The sequence below is a fragment of the Colossoma macropomum genome, unplaced genomic scaffold, assembly GCF_904425465.1.
Source record: "Colossoma macropomum unplaced genomic scaffold, Colossoma_macropomum, whole genome shotgun sequence".
Taxonomy (NCBI): domain Eukaryota; kingdom Metazoa; phylum Chordata; class Actinopteri; order Characiformes; family Serrasalmidae; genus Colossoma; species Colossoma macropomum.
Window position 1 is genome coordinate 9,698,137 of NW_023494799.1, and position 20,453 is coordinate 9,718,589.

Below are 20,453 nucleotides of genomic sequence, written 5' to 3' on the forward strand. Positions count from 1 at the left end.
CTCACACCTCACACTTCATAGCCATGCTTATTATGCATCATGAATTGTTAACATAATGCATTATAAGTAGTGCTCATTATAAGTAGTGTTCATAACACATTACAAGAGCTTGTACGTTGTATTTGTCAGCTCTAAGTAAAGTGAGGTATGTTTTATACTAAAGTTCCCTCCAATGTTAAGAGTCTTCAAACTAGTGGTGCCATCAGTAGTATTTTACCCACTGTGACAAAGTCTCTATGCCTTTGCTCTACAGCAACTTCATCTTCAGTGTGATGTCAGAGGTGGGTTTCAGGGGAGGGGCCTAATGGATACTTGGATTGCTGTGATGTGATGTAATTTTTAAAGTAAGTGTATGTGTGTTTATTCTGTTCTGCTGCTGGAATTGTTCAGATGTTCAAACTGTGGTTCTCGTGCACAATATAATGGCACTTTATCAATGAACGATCAGTAACATTAGCAAGCTGTGTGTAATGTAATCACTATTTGAATCTGCTGAATGACAGAAAAGGTAATGTTAGCTATGATAGTTGTATATAGGATAGGAGGTCTGTTATCTTTTCTATCTCCGATCGATGAAAACGGGTGTTACCTATCCTGCAGAAGTGGTTGCCAAGGCAAACTAAGACGTATTTTGTTTTCTTGCATGTTTTCCCATCAATCGATCGACGAGCCATTTTAACTGGTTTTCACAGCAGAACTTACACCAACTATAGGTTATGTGTAAAATTTAAGGCATAACTTAAAGCTACATTGAAACTTACTTTCAATTCTAGTAGCTCATAAACTTGAACACAGTGGCAATTTAAACTCAAACTAGGCTATGATCAAACTTACATTCAGCTGGTGCAACTGGCCACAGAGGTCCAGCCTTAACAACACCTGTAGTGAGAAAATAAAATATTGGAAATGTGATGGTATAAATAAACTTATTTGTTTCACTTTACTTTACACTCTGCAAGCTGGGGCTGGTACTGAAAATATAACGTTATTAACAGTATGTATAATACATAAACATTTAGAGCCACATTTGTACTGCCTTATGAATGTATTACAACAGGATATGATTGTGTTTATAGATGCTCATAGACAAGATATTCATAGAAAGAAATTTAAAACGTAAATACATTAATATATATGATTATGCGAGCCAGGCCTTTTCATCCAGAGTTTTAAACAGATAATGCACTAAGAAACGTTACTTTATAAAGTCACATATTGGTGCTTTATAAAGTGCTATGCATATAATTATAACTATAGCAATTATACAAGCGTATGCCTGGTAATACATGTGTTTTTTATGCCATTAACACCTTGTAATTGCATTTTTAAAATGCATTATGAATACATAATTCATAGTAAGTGTTATCAAAGCAACTTTATTTCTTGATTAAAAGTTAAAAGCATCTTTATTATTCTTCTCCAGCAATTTTCCCCTTAAAATTCTACATTCTACAACTATTTCTAACATTTAGGGTTTCTATGTTTTCATTTCTTTCATCATGTCCATTTTGGCTGCTGACCAGAGTTTCAGTTGCTGTGAGTCTTTAATGTATACAATCTCAGATACTTAGATCTTGATGTTGTGTATGCTTTGGACAAAAAGCCATACGGACATCCGTCTGCAGACGAGGACAAGTCATGTTCAAGTTCGAACCACCCCTGTCCAATGACATGTTTTGGTGATTTTCTAGTGAAAATAATTTAACACTAAATGCTAAGCTAAACTATAATGTGTAGATAAGTGTACTATTTAAGTGTGTTCTCTGTAGAGGATACATTAAATTCTTTTCAACTCAAAAATCAACAGAAGTAATTTAAAGCAAGTCTGAGTTGAGTCCCAACTCAGGCAACCTGCCACTCAAGTCTGAGCTGCTGACTTGAGTCCCCATCTCGAATGAATTATAAAGGAAATCTACAAATCTTCAGTAAAGCAATCATGAAGTAGATTTCATGGTTTATGTTAAATTACCTTTGTTGATCAAGATCATTAGTCCTAATTTAATCAGGTTTGTTTGTGTGTCTTTTGTTTTTTTTATGAGTCCTTCAGCCTGAAGGTTTACTTTGGTGATGAAAGTCTTGTTATTCGAAGCCGTGTTAAACCATAGAGAGTTACCTTTGTGTGATGATTGCAGTGAACAACAAGATTAAAGTAAAATTCGTTATCAAGAACTCAAAACTCAACTTGCACCCTAGAGACTCAAGAACGGACTCAGATTCGAACCTAAGAGACTCAAGACTCAACTCAGACTCAAACCCCAGTGACTTGAGACTCAATTCAGACTCAAAACCTAAAGATTCGAGACTCGACCCAGACTCAAACCCCAGAGGCTCGAGGCTCGACCCAGACTCGAACCCCAAATACTCAAGACTTGATTCAGAGTTGAATCCCAGAAACTCGAGACTTGACTTAACCTCAAACCCCAGAGATGCGAGAATTGACTCAGACTCAAACCCCAGAGACTTGAGACTTGACTCTGACTCGCATTTCCCTGATAAATCCATGTACTTTAACCCTTATTTGTGTCACTCCCTGCAGTAGTTTTGGAACAGAAGAAAACTGAAACTGGAGACAGTAAAGAATATGCTTGAGAAATGCTTTAATTGAAATCAAAGAAGCTGAGTGCTTCCTTTTTGGTTCTTTTGCAGACTATCCTCTTGCGATAATGGACCTGATCCAGGGCAGGAAGGCGGAAATTCTGGCATAAACATTTGGCTTTGTTGTTGAGTCACAGCGCTCCTCACCAAAAGAAACAATACCCACTGCAACATTATTACACAACAAAGGACCTCCAGAGTCTCCCTGTTAACAACAACACAAATCATTGTATTACTTCGTTGTGTAATTGTCAAAATGTATGTATTTCATGATATACATCATTGGGTCAGATAAACAGCCTGTATTGCTTCATACCCGACAAGATCCTCCAGGATGACGCGCACACACCATCCTTGGGGTTAAACTCCAATGGTGAGCACAGCTACTCCTGTCTATGATCGTGGTTTGTGTCTCCAGAAGACGGTTAGCTGGGGGTCTAAAGGCTCCTGTGCTTCCCCAGCCAGCTACACTGCAGACTGTGTTGGCCGGGATGTCCTCATCACTTTGAGGGGTGGGGATCCAGTTCATAGTGGCAGTCCTTGTGACTCTTGCATGCAACTGTGAGAAGATCATTGTTTGCTAAATTATCAACAGGCTGGCAGAATGTGATAAATGTAAAGTCTCAGTGGTAACACTGTCTATGAATAACATGCCTATAAGAATTGATGAACACATTCATAATACATTATGATGCATTTGTAGGTCATAAATCATTATAACAATTCATAATGCATTTGTAGTGAACACTGGCTGTAACTTTACCCCCAGGCTGAGTGTTTCTAACGTATACCTAAAGTTAAGGGCCCTTTTGGCTCCAGTGAGTCTGGACTTGAAAGTGTAAATCTGTCGACTTAACACTCCCAACCCCAAACTCAGTCAAATTTACAACTGAACCAAGAACCAGCACCCCTCTCCCTTGACCCAGGGGGCAACACCTCCCTGGAATATTGGCCACATGGCCCTCCAAAGTCCTGTGGACAACTTTATCTTTAAGTAACAGAACGTACATTTCTAAGGTATATGTCCACTCCAAACTGCAACCATTCGCTAGAACTCTTTATAACTAAACTAGACATACCAAGAACGGAACTCGTACGACTTTGGACGGCAAAATTCAACTTTCTAAAGTCCCTAGGGATCTGAAGCATGGACCCACAGCACCCCCAAGGGGTGAAAACGAGAATTACCACATCACCACCGTAAGGACTTGTGCTTATAAGGAACCCAAGAAACTTCTGGCTTTGTCTGCTTGATTATCAACATTTATATAATCTGTAAGCAATACTACTTGTTGTATTAATCTTGTTGTTGTGTAGTACCTAAATATTACTTGTATCTTTTTCTACTATTAAGTGCTAGAAATACGTAGAGTATAACTTTGATAACAGACAGACCCAACCATTTAATTGCTATGAGTTTAGACCATTGACTAATATGTATCCTGAATGTGTTTTTTTTTTCTTTTCCTCCTTTGTTCCTTTCCTTTTATTGTCGATTTTATTTTTTTTATGCATTGGGTCATATTCAGATATGATAGGCAAATATTACCTGTGTTTTTTAACATATGTTGTGTATCAGGTAACAAGGGTTAAACTCTCTCTTAGAAACATGCCTGAATATCCTAGTTGTTCATTCCTTGATTTTGAAAGTTAAACCAATTTGATGATATAGGAATGTTTCTTTTTCTTTGTTTAAACTAGCTGAAACAAAGGAGGCAGTGATTCTGGGGAAGGCATTCCTAAAATTATGCACAACCAATCAGAGTTGGAAACAATGAGTAGCTAGTTAACCTTAGGTGAGGAGAACCTATCAGCACTCTGGCTTCACCTCCAAAGGGTAGGGCCTCCAGCCGAGTGCACCCCAAATTTCGGGTTCAGCTCAGATTCCTGCGTTCTCAACAAGAGGATAGCTAAGTTTCTAAGTTTGTGCCGGCCTTGTTCAGAAAGACAGGTCAGAAGTATTAGAACGCTAAATTTTCAGATCTGAAACCTTTGTTTGTTTTGTAACTTGTCTGTTCGTCTACACACCTTAAGTGAACCACCCTCAGAGAAGGAAGGTGGATATTTCTTGTCTGGCCAGGGAGCATATATCCATAACTTTCGATTCTGTTAAAGAGAGGTAGTTAGTTAAATTAGTATCACCAGCCTCAGAACCCTGATTGCAACCTGAACCTCGCCAGCGGAGTGGGAGCGGTTCTGACGCCACGGAGACCCAGCATCGCACTGAGAGCCACGCACTGATCTGTGAACACATCGACCATCGAAAGGCTGCCGAAGCTCCACCGTCAGACAGCCATGAGATGCCTCCGCCCAATCACTGATGGAAAGGCGCGTGCCCGCAAAGAAATGCAGCATCCACAGCCAGCGAGGAGAGGAACCACCACGTGAGCTCCAGCCTTCGATCGAGTCCGTCCTGAGATGACCCCGCCTGAAGTCAGCCCCTGACTCCAACGTAAGCTGGTTCCATCAATTTGCAGTCAGGGCCCTGATGCCAATTTATTTAATAAGAGAACTTTTAATAGGTACATCCAGCCATATAGTTATTCCCGTCCACACTTAGTTTAATTCTCTAGAGGCTCTCCCAAGCGACTTCCCAAACCACACTGCTTCATACCATTTAGCCGTGAATCACTCTAACTTACTCGAGCTATTTTGTCTTTCATTACTATCACTTTGTTTTGTTTTGTTTTGTTTTGTGGTTTTATTTTCTATTGTTTATCATTGAATGTAGTCCAAAAGTAGTTTGATATTTAGCCAATAAATTCCCTTTTCTGAAGCATCCTTGGTGCGAGTGTTTCTCTCTCTTGCCCTGGTCTGTAGACTTCAAATAAATCCGGGTTACCTCACACACTCACATAAGGTTCTAGCAATAATAATATTAAAATTGCAAAACCCATTACACATTATAAACATGGCTATGAATATTTATAAAAATGCATTACACTCTATAGCCATGTTTTTAATGCATTATAACTTGAAAAAAGCTTTTTTGTACTACAAAGATTCCTTTGGCTAGGACTGTACACTGATCAGGCATAACATTATAACCACCTCCTTGTTTCTATGCTCACTGTCCATTTTATCAGCTCCACTTACTATATAGCTGCACTTTGTAGTTCTACAATTACAGACTGTAGTCCATCTGTTTCTGTGCATACTTTGTTAGCCCCCTTTTACCCTGTTCTTCAGTGGTCAGGACCCGCATGGACCCTCACAGAGCAGGTACTATTTGGGTGGTGGATCATTCTCAGCACTCCAGTAACACTGATGTGGTGGTGATGTGTTAGTGTGTGCTGTGCTGGTACGATGTGGATCAGACACAGCAGTGCTCCTGGAGTTTTTAAACACCTCAATGTCACTGCTGGACTGAGAATAGTCCACAAACCAAAAATTGTGAACTACAAAGTGCACCTATATTAAGTGTGATAAGAGTAAGCTGATAAAATGGACAATGAGTGCTGAAACAAGGAGATGGTCATAATGTTATGCCTGATCGGGGTATATTGAGTCCCCATCCAAACTTGGGAATGACTGACCAGTATTTTTACGTGTTTCAGCATAGCCATTTACCTTTAAAAGCATGATGTCATAGTCCATATTATATGCATTAAACTGCTGATGGGGGTAGTAAGCTGCCACTTCCATGCGGATGGAGCCTTCTCTGTTGTTTGCCACATCATGAGCACCCAGCACTGCTGTAAACGTCGGTCGGCTGTTAGAGAAAAAAAAATGCATATGTGGCATATTTTAGCAAATATAACATTCTTTGAAACACTCATAAGTTTCCCCCTTATTTATCCTCAACATTTCATTTCAATTAAAGTAGGAGATTCAACAAATCTTGTGTCACAGTCAGGTGACTCCATGTTGTTAATTGGTTGAAATTTGTCCAGACAACAAACTTTTTAAGCACCAATAAAGCTGGAGAAAGTTAACAACTTAAACCATAACATAGACATTTTGCCCAGATTTTATTGAGAAAGCACTTTGAATAAAAGCTTACTTTCTATAGCAGTGCGCAGCCGTCATGACAAATCGGTCAGATATAAGAAAGCCGCCACACCAGTGTCGTCCACCAACCTGGAGGGAGACCATGTAGGGTCTGGAGTGAAGTCTAGCCTCTGTGCCATTCACTATACTAACATTAACACTGGCTGAGAGAGAAAGAAGGCAGCGGGGTTATAATCATATTTTCTGTATGTATTTTTGGCTCCAAATTCTGCTCAGTGTGAACCAGTTATCACATTCTATTCTGCTCTAATTAATGTATCTGTAAACTGCATGCAAGAACTGTGGAGTCCAACTAAAAACAACTGAAATCTGAACTGAAATCAAGCTTGAACAAATAAAAGAGCAATGCATCAGTTCTTTCTAGTTTATGCTTACCAGAGTGGCCCAGGTATGGCAGCAGAGCAGCCAGCAGAAGCAGAGAGATGAGAGTCATGATGCTGTAGGGAGAGAGTAGGCTTTCCCTGAAGAAGACGTTCTCCTTCACAACGAAGAAGATTTTATATAGAAATGAGGGCGGGAAAAAAATCAGTTCACCACAAACATTCCTTTTCGTGATTTGACGTGTGTTTTAAGTTGAAAAGAGAAGTTGGAATCTTACTGACCTCTGTGGCCAGTGAACAAAGACACGGTTAAGTGATTGAGAGTGTCTACTTGCAAAATCAAAAATGACTGACTGGATTTGAATTTTTAATGCTTTGTACATTTGTGTAATGATAACTTTATAATGCGTGTTGAGACTAGTGGAAAAAGTCCTTAAGAACCTGAGAACATTTTGGTAGAATTGAAGATGATGCTCTTTTCTGCTGTGGTTCATACCTATATACTATATATTTTCAATGCCTACTACGTTTTTAGCTGTGAATTAGGGTTCATTTGAACGTACTGGGAATTTGTAAATTCGCGCACACACACACACACACACATCATGGCCTTTATGCAAAATAATCATTAAAAAAATGTAATTTTCTTCTTTCTTTAATCTTATCTCTTATTTATTACACTGAGAGAACCAATGCTGCTGCTCATAAAATGAAAACTTTTCATCTTGAATTTGACAGAATCATAACAGTCAAAATGCTACAAACTAATGCTAGCTATGTAAGTTAAGGTCAGCATTTCTCACTGCCTACCTGCTCGGATATGTCCTCATCCTTCTTAAATAGCTTCTTCATTCTTGTCGCCTTGGTGCCACTTTTTCTGCAGTTTGTGCCAGTGTTGTCCATCTTCTCATTATTTATGTATAAAAAATGCTACACTGGTAATGCAAAAAAGAGCAATGAACTCTGTAGAGCCAGCACCAGGTTCACATCATTGCGTTGAATCTGATACGCTAATCTCTCAAGGCTGGTGTTAGCTTCATATTCCAATTTCAGTTTCACCTTAATTCTTATTGGAAAAAATGAATATTGCTATTACAGTGAATTGGAAAACAGCTTGAACTCTTACCAATGAGAAATTAAATTTTACATGCTAAAATATATTTCCTAAAGTTAAAAGTTACATTTTAAGCTGTTATAATTGTTATACATAAGTTATTATATTTGTAAGATATGTGAGTGTGGTAACTTTAATGGTGGGAGGAGGAAAGACACCGGGGGCTGGTGTGAAGACAGAGAGCTCTTTTCTTCACTTACACACAATGCAAAAGAAAATACTCGGCTTTTCAGCCCACAAAGTAAGACAAGATGCTCGCTGGGACTTTTCAGTCCTTTCTTTCCCTTTCTTCCCAGATCAAATCAGATCAGCTCAGCTCTCACGCCTTCAGTGGTCTCCTTCTCTCTCTGGGCTCTGCCACCTACTAAAGGAAGAGATTGCCTATAAGTAGGCTGGCAAAAACAAGGCACAGGTGAACATTATCAGCTACTTAGCCCACTGGTTCAGCCCGACCGGCTTCTCCGTCCCGCATTCGATGCTCGGCCATGGCGCCCGTATGCTAATCAACACCATGGTGACTTCATATATATAGCTTACTGTGCCACACATTTGCATGATTATTGCAAAATGTCGCATAAGTTTTGCACAGGTTAAACTTTGTGTCTCTCTTTCCACCCGCAGACACCAAGTCAACATGCTCAATTGGCCAAAGGAACAACAGTAACACTTTCTATGAATGTCACATTTGTAAGCATCTATAAACACATTTATAACATGTTATAATGCATTCATACGGCATTATAAACATGATTATAAACACTTATAAAAATGAATTACACTTTATAGCCATGTTTATTATACATTATGAATTGTTAATATAATGCATTATAAATAGTGTTAATAACATGTTATAATGTCAGTGCCAAAGAAGTCAGTCCCAGCTTGGAGAGTGTAAAGTAAAGACAAATACCAAGCTAACGGTGGTGTACATTCACTTTCCCATGTTGGGTAAAACACTGATGGCAGCGCTAGTTTAAACTCTGACATTTGAAGCATGTAATGAGCTTTATTATGTATGTTTTAGTGTTTCAGTAAATACTTCAGTAACACTTTCTATGAATGTCACCTTTGTAAGCATCTATAAACACATTTATAACATGTTATAATGCATTCATATGGCATTATAAACATGGTAATAAATATTTATAAAAATGAATTACACTGAATTACATTTTATAGCTATGTTTATTATACATTATGAATTGTTAATATAATGCATTATAAATAGTGTTAATAACATGTTATACTGTCAGTGCCAAAGAAGTCAGTCCCAGCTTGGAGAACGTAAAGTAAAGACAAATACAGAGTTTATTTACACCCTGAGATTTCCAGTATTTTATTTCTCAGCGCTGGTGCTGTTAGGACTGCTCTTCGGGGCTCTTACTTTAAACACTACATTACATCACAGCAAACCAAGTACCCATCAGCCCCTCCCCTGAACCCCCTCTGACATCACACTGAGCGTGAAGTCACTGTGGAGAGAAGGCATGGAGAGAGGGGCGAGATAGTAGAGTGCTGTCATTGTAATTTGTTCCCTCACTGGTGCTAATGTCAAGCACTATAACCCTTCACTCTGTAACACCACTACACTACACTAATGCTAATTTCTAGCATTCTACTGGATATGCAGTGTTAAGTTAGCGCCAAGCTAACGGTGGTGTACACAGATTTTCCCACATTGGGTAAAGCACTGATGGCAGCACTAGTTTAAACTCTGACATCTAAAGCCTGTAATGTGCTTTATTATGTATGTTTTAGTGTTTCAGTAAATTCTTCAGTAAATACTTCAACTTGAAGCCTCACTCAGAACACTGGAGGAGGCTTTACTACAGTATGCCCCACTTTACTTAGAGCGAACAAATACAACTTATGAGCTCTTATAATTTGTTATGAACAGTACTTATAATGTATTATGTTAACAATTCATAATGCATAATACGCATGGCTATAACATGTAATACATTTTTTATAAATATTTATAGCTATGTTTAGAATGTCTTATGAATGCATTATAACACGTTACGCATGTGTTTATAGATGCTTACAAAGGTGACATTCATAGAAAGTGTTACCAATACTTCAACTTGAAGCCTCATTCTTAACACTGGAGGCTTTAGTACAGTACGCTTCACTTTACTTAGAGCGGACAAATACAACTTATGAGCTCTTATAATTTGTTATGATCAGTACTTATAATGTATTATGTTAACAATTCATAATGCATAATACGCATGGCTATAACATGTAATACATTTTTGTAAATATTTATAGCTATGTTTAGAATGTCTTATGAATGCATTATAACATGTTATGAATGTGTTTATAGGTGCTTACAAAGGTGACATTCATAGAAAATGTTACTGGAACAACTAGTGTCAGTGATGTAGGAACACTGCACAGGGCCACAGCTGGCCACTAATGCTCACCAATCGCTTGTTGGCATCTGATGGTTGACACCCAGAGTTGTGTGTCAGGGTCTTTAACTGGTTAATACCTAGAACTTAGGGCACAAACTTGTAGAGTATTAAAAAAAAAGGAAAAAACCTAGTAAATTGTTGTATAAAAAAACAACTATGCCACTAATTTTCATTGTTACATCAAATAGAAGATTTCAACGTAAAATTGAACTGTTGATGGAGCAGAATTCAAACATTTCAGACCAACTGACTGCATTTCATTGAAACCATATTCTCCTTGGCTCAACATAAACAATTATAATTTAATGTAATGCACTCACTTTGGCCAGTTTAACATAAATCAGTAACTTAACTAGTTAATGTCTTTATTGTTGACATATTCTGCTTCTCTAAGTCCAGCAACTGTGTTGGTTAATTTTTTGAGTGTATGTCAGCTCAAGTGAACACTGTCTTTAAAGTGAAAGAAGGACAGATTAAATACTAAGAAATTCTGAAATTCATTATAAATTGTTATGCTGATCATGGAATTTGTAATGAAAATCTTTCTAATAAATTAGAAAAGGATTGAAAAATAGAAGCATTTTCACAAGCAGTCTCAGATTTTTGGACCCCACTGTATATATATTTTTATGGTACATTTTTAGCAATTGGTATTTTTTATTCATAGTTATAACTATGAGTGGGATCAAATATGAGATTGAAGTATACAACAGTAAAGCCAGACTGTAGTCTACTGCACTTTGGAAATCAGACAAAACCTGTTCATCAGAACAAGATCCACAAGGGGGTCAGTTTCATTTTGACATGCAAAATTTACGTCATTTATATGAAAAATGGCCATGAGTTCCTTTTTTAAATTCTTTCAGATCATGCCGACACTTGATAATTGCTAAATTCCCTCCCTTTAGAGAGACTCTATTTCAAGTTTGAATAATTCCATAGCAAGATAAACAGATCAAAGGGGATAACAATCACATTATGGGATTGATGTTGAAAGTTAGAGCTTATAGTAACTCTAAATAATTCAAATTTAACTTGTATAGTACTTTCTTTAGGTTTAAGTGTACTGAACTTTGTGTGCAGCTCCACAGCCACTGAGTGGATATATTTATAATGAAATCTGATCAAATCTGGTTGACAGTAACTATAGGCACGTTCATCTAATTTGTTTTGGAATTTTTTCTAATGCGGCAAATGTACTGGTCAGTTGAACATATTAAACCGAGATTGTGACTATTCTGTTATAACCAGGCTTTGAGCTCTAGCCTCAGAGGTTGCTTCAGCTCTAACCTCAGAGGTTGCTTCAGCTCTAACCTCAGAGGTTACTTCAGTTTTAGCCTCAGATGTTATGTCAGCTCTAGCCTCAGAGGTTACTTCAGCTCTAGCCTCAGAGGTTACCTCAGCTCTAGCCTCAGACATTGCTCCAGATATAGCTTCAGAGATTTCTTTAGTAGGAAAGACCAGGCAGGGCAAGTATATTTATATAGCATCTTTAATATGCTTAGGTCATTCAAAGTGCTTTACAATACAGAGATAACACAAGTACAAAGATGACATATCAAATGTTGAAACTGAGAAATTTAATTGTTTTTTGAAAAATATATGCACATTTTGAATTTGATGCCAACATGTTCCAAAAAAGTTGGGACGGGGCAACAAAAGGTTGGTAAAGTAGTGCAGTGCTTAAATAAAACACCAGGTAGTTAATTGGCAACAGGTCAGTAACATGATTGTGTATAAAAAAAGAGAGGCTGAGTCTTTCAGAAGTAAAGATGAGGAGGGGTCCACCACTCTGTGAAAGACTGCACAAATAGTGCAACAATTCAAGATTAATGTTTCTCAACATAACTTTTGCTTTCCATCATCTACGGTACACTATATCATTAAAAGATTCAGAGAAATCTCTGTACACAAGGGACAAGGTCAAAAACCAGTATTTGCTGGCCATGATCTTTGGGACCTCAGGCGGTACTGCGTTAAAAACAGACATGATTCTGTAGTGGAAATCACTGCATGGACTCAGAAACGCTTCTGAAAACCACTGTCAGTGAAAACAGTTCGCATTGCATCCACAAATTCAAGTTAAAACTCTAAAACACAAAGAAGAAACCATATAGAAACAGAGTCCAGAAATGCTGCCACCTTCTCTGGGCCTGAGCCCATTTAAAATGGACTGAGGGGAAGTGGAAAAGTGTCCTGTGGTCTGACATATCAAAATTTTAAATTCTTTTTGGAAATCATGGGTGCTGTGTCCTCCAGGCTTAAGACAACTCAGCTTGTTATCAGTGCACAGTTCAAAAGCCAGTATTCATGATGGTATAGGGCTGCATTAGTGCACACGGCATGGGTGTGTCACGTATTCAGCGAGCTCTAACAAGGAACTGGACTTCATCTTCTAGAAACCTCCGAGAGATCACATGACGGAGCAACTTCCCTCTGACTCGGATTCAGACACGGACACCATTGCCCACAATACAGCTGGGACTCATGTAACTTCTGACTCCCGCTCGCGCACCAATCAGCGCTCTGCATCACCGGAATACTAACTGGTGTCACCTGTGTTTTTATTCACATGACATACTTTAAAAGCCCGGGCTTTAGATAGACTCTTTGTGAAGTATTGTATCATTCTGATCTACTGAGCGTTTGTTCATGATTGCCTGTTTTTTCCATGTATTGACCTCTACTTTAGTATTTTCGACTTTGCCTTTTGCCTGATCCCTTTTGTACCTTAGCCTGTATTGACTGAACTGTGTTTTTGACTTCCTTGCCTGTTTTTGTGACTTCGTTTTTTGCTCTGCCCTTTTGTTTTGGTTGCCTGATCATATTAAACGTATCGTCTTTTTTTACATCCGCGAGCATCTGTGTTCTGCTGCAACGCCACAGGGTGATGTGTGTACATCTGTGAAGGCAACATTAATGCTGAACGATATACACATGTTTTGGTAACATATCTTGCCATCCAGATTACATTTTTTTTCAGGGAAGGCCTTGATTATTTCAGCAAGACAATGTCAAACCACATTCTGCATGTATTACAATAGCATTGCACCATATTGAAAGAGTCTGAGAGCTAAACTGACCTGCCTGCAGTCCAGCCCTGTCACCCACTGATAACATTTGGTGCATTATGAAATGAAAATACGACAAAGGAGACCCCGACTAGTTGAGCAGCTGAAATCCTATATCAAAGAACGGGAAAACATTTCACTTTCAAAACTATATCAATTGGTCTCCTCAGTTCACAGACACTTACAGAGTGTTGTTAAAATAAGAGGTGATAAAACCCAGCGGTAAAAATGCCCCCGTCACAACTTTTTTGGAACGTGTTGTTGGCATCAAATTCAAAACGTTCATATATTTTTCAAAAATCAATAAAATTTCTCAGTTTCTACATGTGATATATTGTCTTTGTAGTACGGTTCTTTAAAAATATGGTTTACATGATTTGCATATCATTGCATTCTATTTTTATTTACATTCTGCACAATGTCCCAACTTTTTTGGAGATGGGGTTGTAGATTTTGAATAAGGTCTGTTTATTTTAGTGAGCTTTCAGTCACAATCCTGTCTTCCGCAAAATGTTTAAATACAACCAAACCAGATAAACCTGCAGAATAAAATGAAAAGAGAAAAAAGACGAGGAAAGAAAGAAAAACAGAGCAAGGTGGGGAGAAACACCTACAGGTTTCTCTGCAGATTAGAAAACTATGTTTACTATGCAGTTAACAAATTAGTTTTTATTAATCGTTTACTGTGCTCTAGCCTTAGAGGTTACTTCAGCACTAGCCTTAGAGGTTACTTCAGCTCCAGCCTCAGAGGTCACTTCAGCTCTAGCCTCAGAGATTACCTCAGCTCTAGCCTTAGACATTACTCCAGCTTTAGACTCAGACATTGCTCAAGCTTTAGCCTCAGACATTGCTCCAGTTATAGCCTCACAGATTTCTTTAGTTCTAGGAAAGACAAGGCAAGCATCTTTCATATGCTGCAGTCATTCAAAATGCTCTACAAATGAGAAAATACAGATAATTCAAATTATAATAAAGAAAGTAGAGAATAGGAATTACAACATGATTAAGGCATGATTAAAACAAGATTCCTCATTCCTTTCACGTCCTTTTGAGGTTCTGACCATGCCATTAGTCACTAACACTCTAAAAAGAGTTCCTTCAGACAACCGCAGCACTGGCCCAACACTGTCCCCATTACTGCACTCCACTGTTGTCTGAGTTTTCAGTTTCCATTTTGCAGTGTTACTTTTGGAGTTTAAGAGGCCTACAGCAAATAAAAAAAGGACAATCAGCAGTCACCCCTTTCAACTTACACCATGTTCAAAGGGCTACAATATGAAAATGATATAATAAGAAAACTCATCATCGATAGTACTCTGATACATATATTTTTAACATTTCTTCTGGTCACTCGTTCCTAGTTTGAGCACAGCTGGGACTCTGATTCTACAAATCGGTATATTCTGCCATCTGCTGGTGGCATTGCCACAGACAGCTACATTTTAAGATGGGTCAAAAATGTGAATAAGAAATAAGAAGCTTCATCTATAATGGAATAGAACAATAGCATAATCTCAGGTACAATCAGGTCTCTACTAGCCCCAACTGTATTCCAGGCTCAAAGAATACAATACATTCTACGGACTTTCAGCACAATACATTCTAAAAATATTCTTTAAAAAATAATTACATGTATTCTCATGTTATTAATTTAATAATAATTAAATGTATTCTCAGGCCCTTGAAGAACATCAAGAGCCTGTCCTCCAAAGACTGTTACAGCAACATTTTTATGTGAAAGCAGAAAAATGTGAATTTCACCAAGAACGGGATTCTTTTCTTGGTTATGTTCTAGATCGGGAGGGAGTGCGCATTGTTGACAGCAAGGTGGAAGCAGTGAAACAGTGGCCCAAACCTAAATCTACAAATCTACGCTGGTTTATTTGGGGATTTAGTACTGTAGCAGCCCCCCCGACCTCTTTGTTGCGAGGTAAAAATAAGACGCTACAGTGGAATGTGGAAGGCTCCAATCCATTTGAATCTTTGACGAATTGGTTCGTGATGTCTCCCAATTTGAAGCACCTGAGGTTGTGGTGGAGGTTGATGCTTCAGATTCGGGAGTCAGAGCGATTTTCAAAACCTATATCAACTATGTGAAAAAGTAATTGCCTCCCTAAACCTAATAAGTGGTTGTGCCACCCTTGGCTGTAACAAGTACAGTCAAACGTTTGCGATAACTTGCATTTTTTACATCACTGCGGAAGAAAGTTTGGCTGACTCTTCTTAGCAGAATTGTCTTAATTCGGCTACATTGGAGGGTTTTCAAGCATGAACTGCCTGTTTAAGGTCTTGCCACAGCAACTCAATGGCATTCAAGTCAGGAATTTGACTCAGTCACTCCAAAAATCTAATTTCTTTTGAGCCATTCAGAGGCGGACTTACTTATGTGCTTCCTTGAAATATCCTTAAAAATAAACAAAAAATGCTCAGGGGCTGCTAGATTTCTGTCCCAACAAACTTGTAGATCACAACATTTTCACAGACTGTAGTAATTCCACACCTCTGCAAATCATGTATGAAAAATTGTTCATTTATTTGAAATCCAGTATCTCACATCTTCTATCTCAGACAGACACTTTAAAGAACAAGAGAAAGTCTAGTTCTAGACACGTCTTGTGGGATTTGACTGAGGTCAAGATGAACTGATGGGAGCCATATTTGAGGTCACCCTTGCAGTCTCAGTATCCGTAAAGTGAGGGCTTGGAGAACAGAACTAGATGCACATAGTTTTGTGGCCACGTTACTCAGCAAACTAGCAAAGCATCAGAAAAAAAAGAAACAAAACAAAAAAAACAATGTTTTTAAGTGCTGCTTATCTGATGGAGACAGTGTTGGTGGTTTACCAGTTTGCCTAATCAAGCTGTGGAAAATCCCATTTTCCCCCTTCCAAGTGGATTAGTTTACGTCTAATCTCCTCAAAATATCTCCTGAGAAATGAACCAAATAGCAGCCTTAACTGGAAATTAAATAAAAGAAGATTAGTTGCTGACTTTTACACAGCACAGTATTATACTGTCACGACTCCCTCCAGCCCTGACACCTCAATGGACTCCATCTCCCAGAATCCTCTGGGAGATCATGTGACTCATGACCTTCCACCCTGCACCAATCACCGTTCAGCTTCCCCTGAATACTAATCTGTTCCACCTGTTCTTGTCTTTGTTTGCCTAGTTAGAGTAGTATAAAGCCCGGGCTTTTAGTTTAACTCATTGCGAGGTATTGCATCTTTCGAGAGCTACTGAGCGTTCACTTTGGTTATTGTTTTTCTGGATCCTGACTACCTTTCTGTGTTTTGGACTTTGCCCTCTTTGCCTTTGCCCTTTGGACTCTGTTTGCCTGGTAATGTTTGCTTGTATTTTCTGTCTTTTTTGGATTTGACCTATGCCTGTTTTTCGACTACGATTTTGAATCACAATTTTACAAGTAAAGCCTTTTTCTTTTTTTTTTCATCTGCGAGCGTCTGAATCATTCTGGCACATTACATATACCACAATTTGCTTCCTCTTGTAATATGATTAAGTAAGAAGCATTCAGTGAGTTCCAATATTTCTTCTCGTATCAGCACTCCAAATGCATTTTTAAAATAATTTTAAATTTTACTCCTTATTCTCATAATTGTCCTGAAACCTAGCAATGGCCTGCATGGAGACTCTCCATGCTCCAAAATATGAAGTTTTCATCATCACATGCAGTTTGAAGCACAAACTCTCATGTGATTTCTATTTAAAGACCACACTAGGCAGGATGAAAATAAGTCTATATAAGCACCAGTTGACTCAATGCAAAAATATTAAGTTAAACTAGCTTTTTGGTGGGTAAATGTAGCTTATAGCACTGCAGACTAGTCTGCATTAAAACTACTGCTCAGGAGCAATACTAGAACATAAACTGTTTAATGGAACCTTCTTCTTTGTAGAATAAAAATAAACCTTCTTATTTATCAATTGTGATGTGATTATTTCACCAACAAATACAACCCAATTCCCAAAAAAGTTGGGATGCTGTGCAGAATGTAAATAAAAACAGAATGTAGTTGTAACCAATCAGCAGTATCCAGACGCGTGCAGATTAAAGGAGTGAAAAAGGTTTTATTATCGCTAGGCAGGCTCGTTGTTGATACACAGGCAGGGGTCAAAACCAAAAAGCGGAGTAGGATCACAATGGTGATCATAACACCATGCGAACAGAACCAAAGGGACAAGGCAAAAGACGCGGTCGAAAAACAGGCAAGCAAGCTCCAAAAACAAAGATCAAAAAGACAGGGCAACAGTACAAAAGGGGCAGGCAAAAGACAAATCAAAGAACGAAGCAAAGGTCGGATAATCAGAAACACACATATAGAAATAAACGCTCAGTAAGTTTGCTGGGAAACAATACCTCGCACTGATTCTACCTACAGCCCGGGCTTAAATACTAAGCTAAACAGATCACATAATAAAGCACAGGTGAAACAGGTCAATACTCAGGAGACTTTGATCATTGACAGGTGCGTGAGACATTGTCCGAAGTCACGTGATCTCCCAGAGTATTCTGGGAAATGGAGTCTGACTCTCCCTGAGTGTTCGTTACATGCGTGACAGTACCTCCCCCCAAAGAGTCCAGGCGGGCCTCGGTACGAGGACGACCAGGACGACCTCTGCGACCACCACCGGATCTGTGAACAGGGGCTGAACCAGAACCTTCGCGGCACTGGACCAAGGAGCCCTCCTCCTGGGAACCTTGCAGTCGGGCTGGTAGGGAACTGGTCAGCCTCTTACGTGGCCGACCCCTGGGGCGAGGAGCAGGCTTCTCCGGGTGTCGACTGTGAAAGTCTGCTACAAGCGCTGGATCCAGCACATCTTGAGCCAACACCCAACATTGCTCCTCTGGGCCATATCCCTCCCAGTCCACCAGGTATTGCAGAAGCCCGCTGCGTCTTCTGGAGTCCAGCAACCGACGAACAGCATATACTGGGGCTCCATCTATCTCCACCGGTGGGGTGTGAGGAACGTCTGGCGTGGCCTCGTCCAAAGGTCCTGTAATAACGGGTTTAAGGAGAGAGACAAGGAAAGAGCGTGATACACGAAAACGTGGGGGTAAGTCTAGTCTGTATGTAACATCATTTATTCTCTTGACTATCTTAAATGGCCCAATATACTTGGGCTGGAGTTTTCTACAACTTCCCTCTGTGGTGCGAAAATCCTTAGTAGCCAGCCACACTCGGTCAGGCTGATATACAGGGGTTGGACCTCGACGTCTGCCAGCTTGTTCTTTGTGACGTTGTAGTCTCGATGCCCTGGTGAGTCTCCTCCCACACCTGCTCACTCCTGGTCATCCAGTCATCCACTGAAGGCACATCCGTCTGAACGCCTGTCCAGAGAGCTAGGGGTGGTTGATAACCTAGTGTGCACTGGAAGGGAGTCATACCTGTGACAGAACTAGTTAGAGAGTTCTGGGCTATTTCCGCCCATACTAAATACTTGTACCAGTCTGAAGGGTTTTCATGACAAAACAGTCTTAAGAATTTGCCTAGTTCTTGATTTACGCGTTCACACTGACCGTTAGATTGCGGGTGGTACCCGGATGAGAGACTAACGGAAACCCCGATGTGCTCAAAGAATGCTGCCCAGACTTGGGATGTGAACTGGGGCCCCCTGTCAGACACAATATCCTCAGGTATCCTGAAAATACGAAATACGTGTTGGAATAGCGCTTGAGCAGTCTGAAAAGCACTTGGGAGTGCAGTGAATGGTACAAATCTCACTCCTCATGAGAATCTATCTACCACCATGAGAATTGTGCTATGTCCTTGTGATTTGGGTAAAGCTGTGACAAAGTCTACGGCTATGTGGGACCAGGGTCTATTAGGTACAGGTAAGGGCATTAATTTTCCTGCTGGCAAAGTCTTAGGTGTCTTGCATTGAGAGCAGACTGAACATGAGGACAAATGTATGAATATCTTTAACCATAGTTTCCCACGTTGTGCAAGTAGATTGTGAGTTTGAGTCTCACCTGGATGTCCAGAGGTTAGTGCTGAATGAGCCCAGGTTATGAGTTGGTCACGGAAGGGCTCTGGTACATATAATTTCTGTGAAGGGCATTGGCTGGGGACCTCTATACCTGTCAGTGCTTTTTCTATCTCTTCATCCACCTCCCATTGAATCGAGGACACCACAACCTCTGGGGCAGAATGTGTTCCGGGACCTTTGATTCTGCTGAGGAGCTATCCTCTTGGTGAATTCTGGATAGGCCATCCGCCTTGGTGTTTCAAGAGCCAGGTCTATAGGTGATGTTAAAATGGAAACGTGAGAAGAACAGGGACCATCTGGCTTGTCGCGCATTGAGCCTTTTCGCATTACGAAGGTATTCGAGATTCTTATGATCTGTTAACACTGTGAAAGGGTAGTTCGCTCCCTCTAACCAATGTCGCCATTCCTCTAAAGCCAATTTAACAGCCAGTAGTTCTCTGTCCCCTATACCATAATTTCTCTCTGCTGGTGACAGTTTATGCGAACAAAATGCTATGGGATAGAGCTTTTGAGGGGACCCAGTTCTCTGTGACAGGACTGCTCCCACCCCGGTTTCTGAGGCATCAACTTCGACTATAAATGGTTGTGTTGGATTGGGGTGTTGCAGAATGGGAGCAGTAGTGAATGCTTCTTTGAGTTCCTGGAAGGCTTTCTCAGCCTGTGCGTTCCAGGTGATCTTTTTGAGTGTTCCTTCAACAGTGACATCAGAGGAGCTGCGATGCTACTGAAGTTTCTAATGAAACAAATAAAAGTTGAAATAAAAGTTGGCGAAACCCAAAAATCTTTGGAGTTATTTTACCGTATTGGGTGTGGGCACTGAACTACTGCATCGACTTTATGATCATCCATTATAACCCCTTGCTGACTTATGATACACCCCAAGAATGATACCGATTGTAAATGGAATTCGCATTTTT

General features: G+C 39.6%; 1 protein-coding gene across 1 annotated transcript; it reads right to left on the reverse strand.

Annotated features, from left to right (window-relative positions):
- Positions 1 to 2,580: 2,580 nt before the first annotated feature.
- On the reverse strand, positions 2,581 to 7,205 carry LOC118819376 (mast cell protease 4-like). The gene is made up of 5 exons (XM_036587131.1): positions 6,982 to 7,205; positions 6,599 to 6,749; positions 6,166 to 6,307; positions 2,912 to 3,154; positions 2,581 to 2,800 (listed from the first exon to the last, which is right to left on the reverse strand). The coding sequence occupies exons 1-5, from the start codon at positions 7,037 to 7,039 to the stop codon at positions 2,648 to 2,650; spliced, it is 747 nt and encodes a 248-aa protein (XP_036443024.1). The 5' UTR covers positions 7,040 to 7,205; the 3' UTR covers positions 2,581 to 2,647.
- Between the last annotated feature and the right edge of the window lie 13,248 nt (positions 7,206 to 20,453).

Excerpts from the sequence above, each read along its gene's own strand:
- LOC118819376 (XM_036587131.1), bottom strand. The coding sequence starts at position 7,039 with ATGACTCTCATCTCTCTGCTTCTGCTGGCTGCTCTGCTGCCATACCTG. Across the intron at positions 6,750-6,981 it reads GCCATACCTGGGCCACTCTG|CCAGTGTTAATGTTAGTATA; the intron begins GTAAGCATAAAC and ends TTTCTCTCTCAG. Across the intron at positions 6,308-6,598 it reads GCTGCGCACTGCTATAGAAA|CCGACCGACGTTTACAGCAG; the intron begins GTAAGCTTTTAT and ends TTTCTCTAACAG.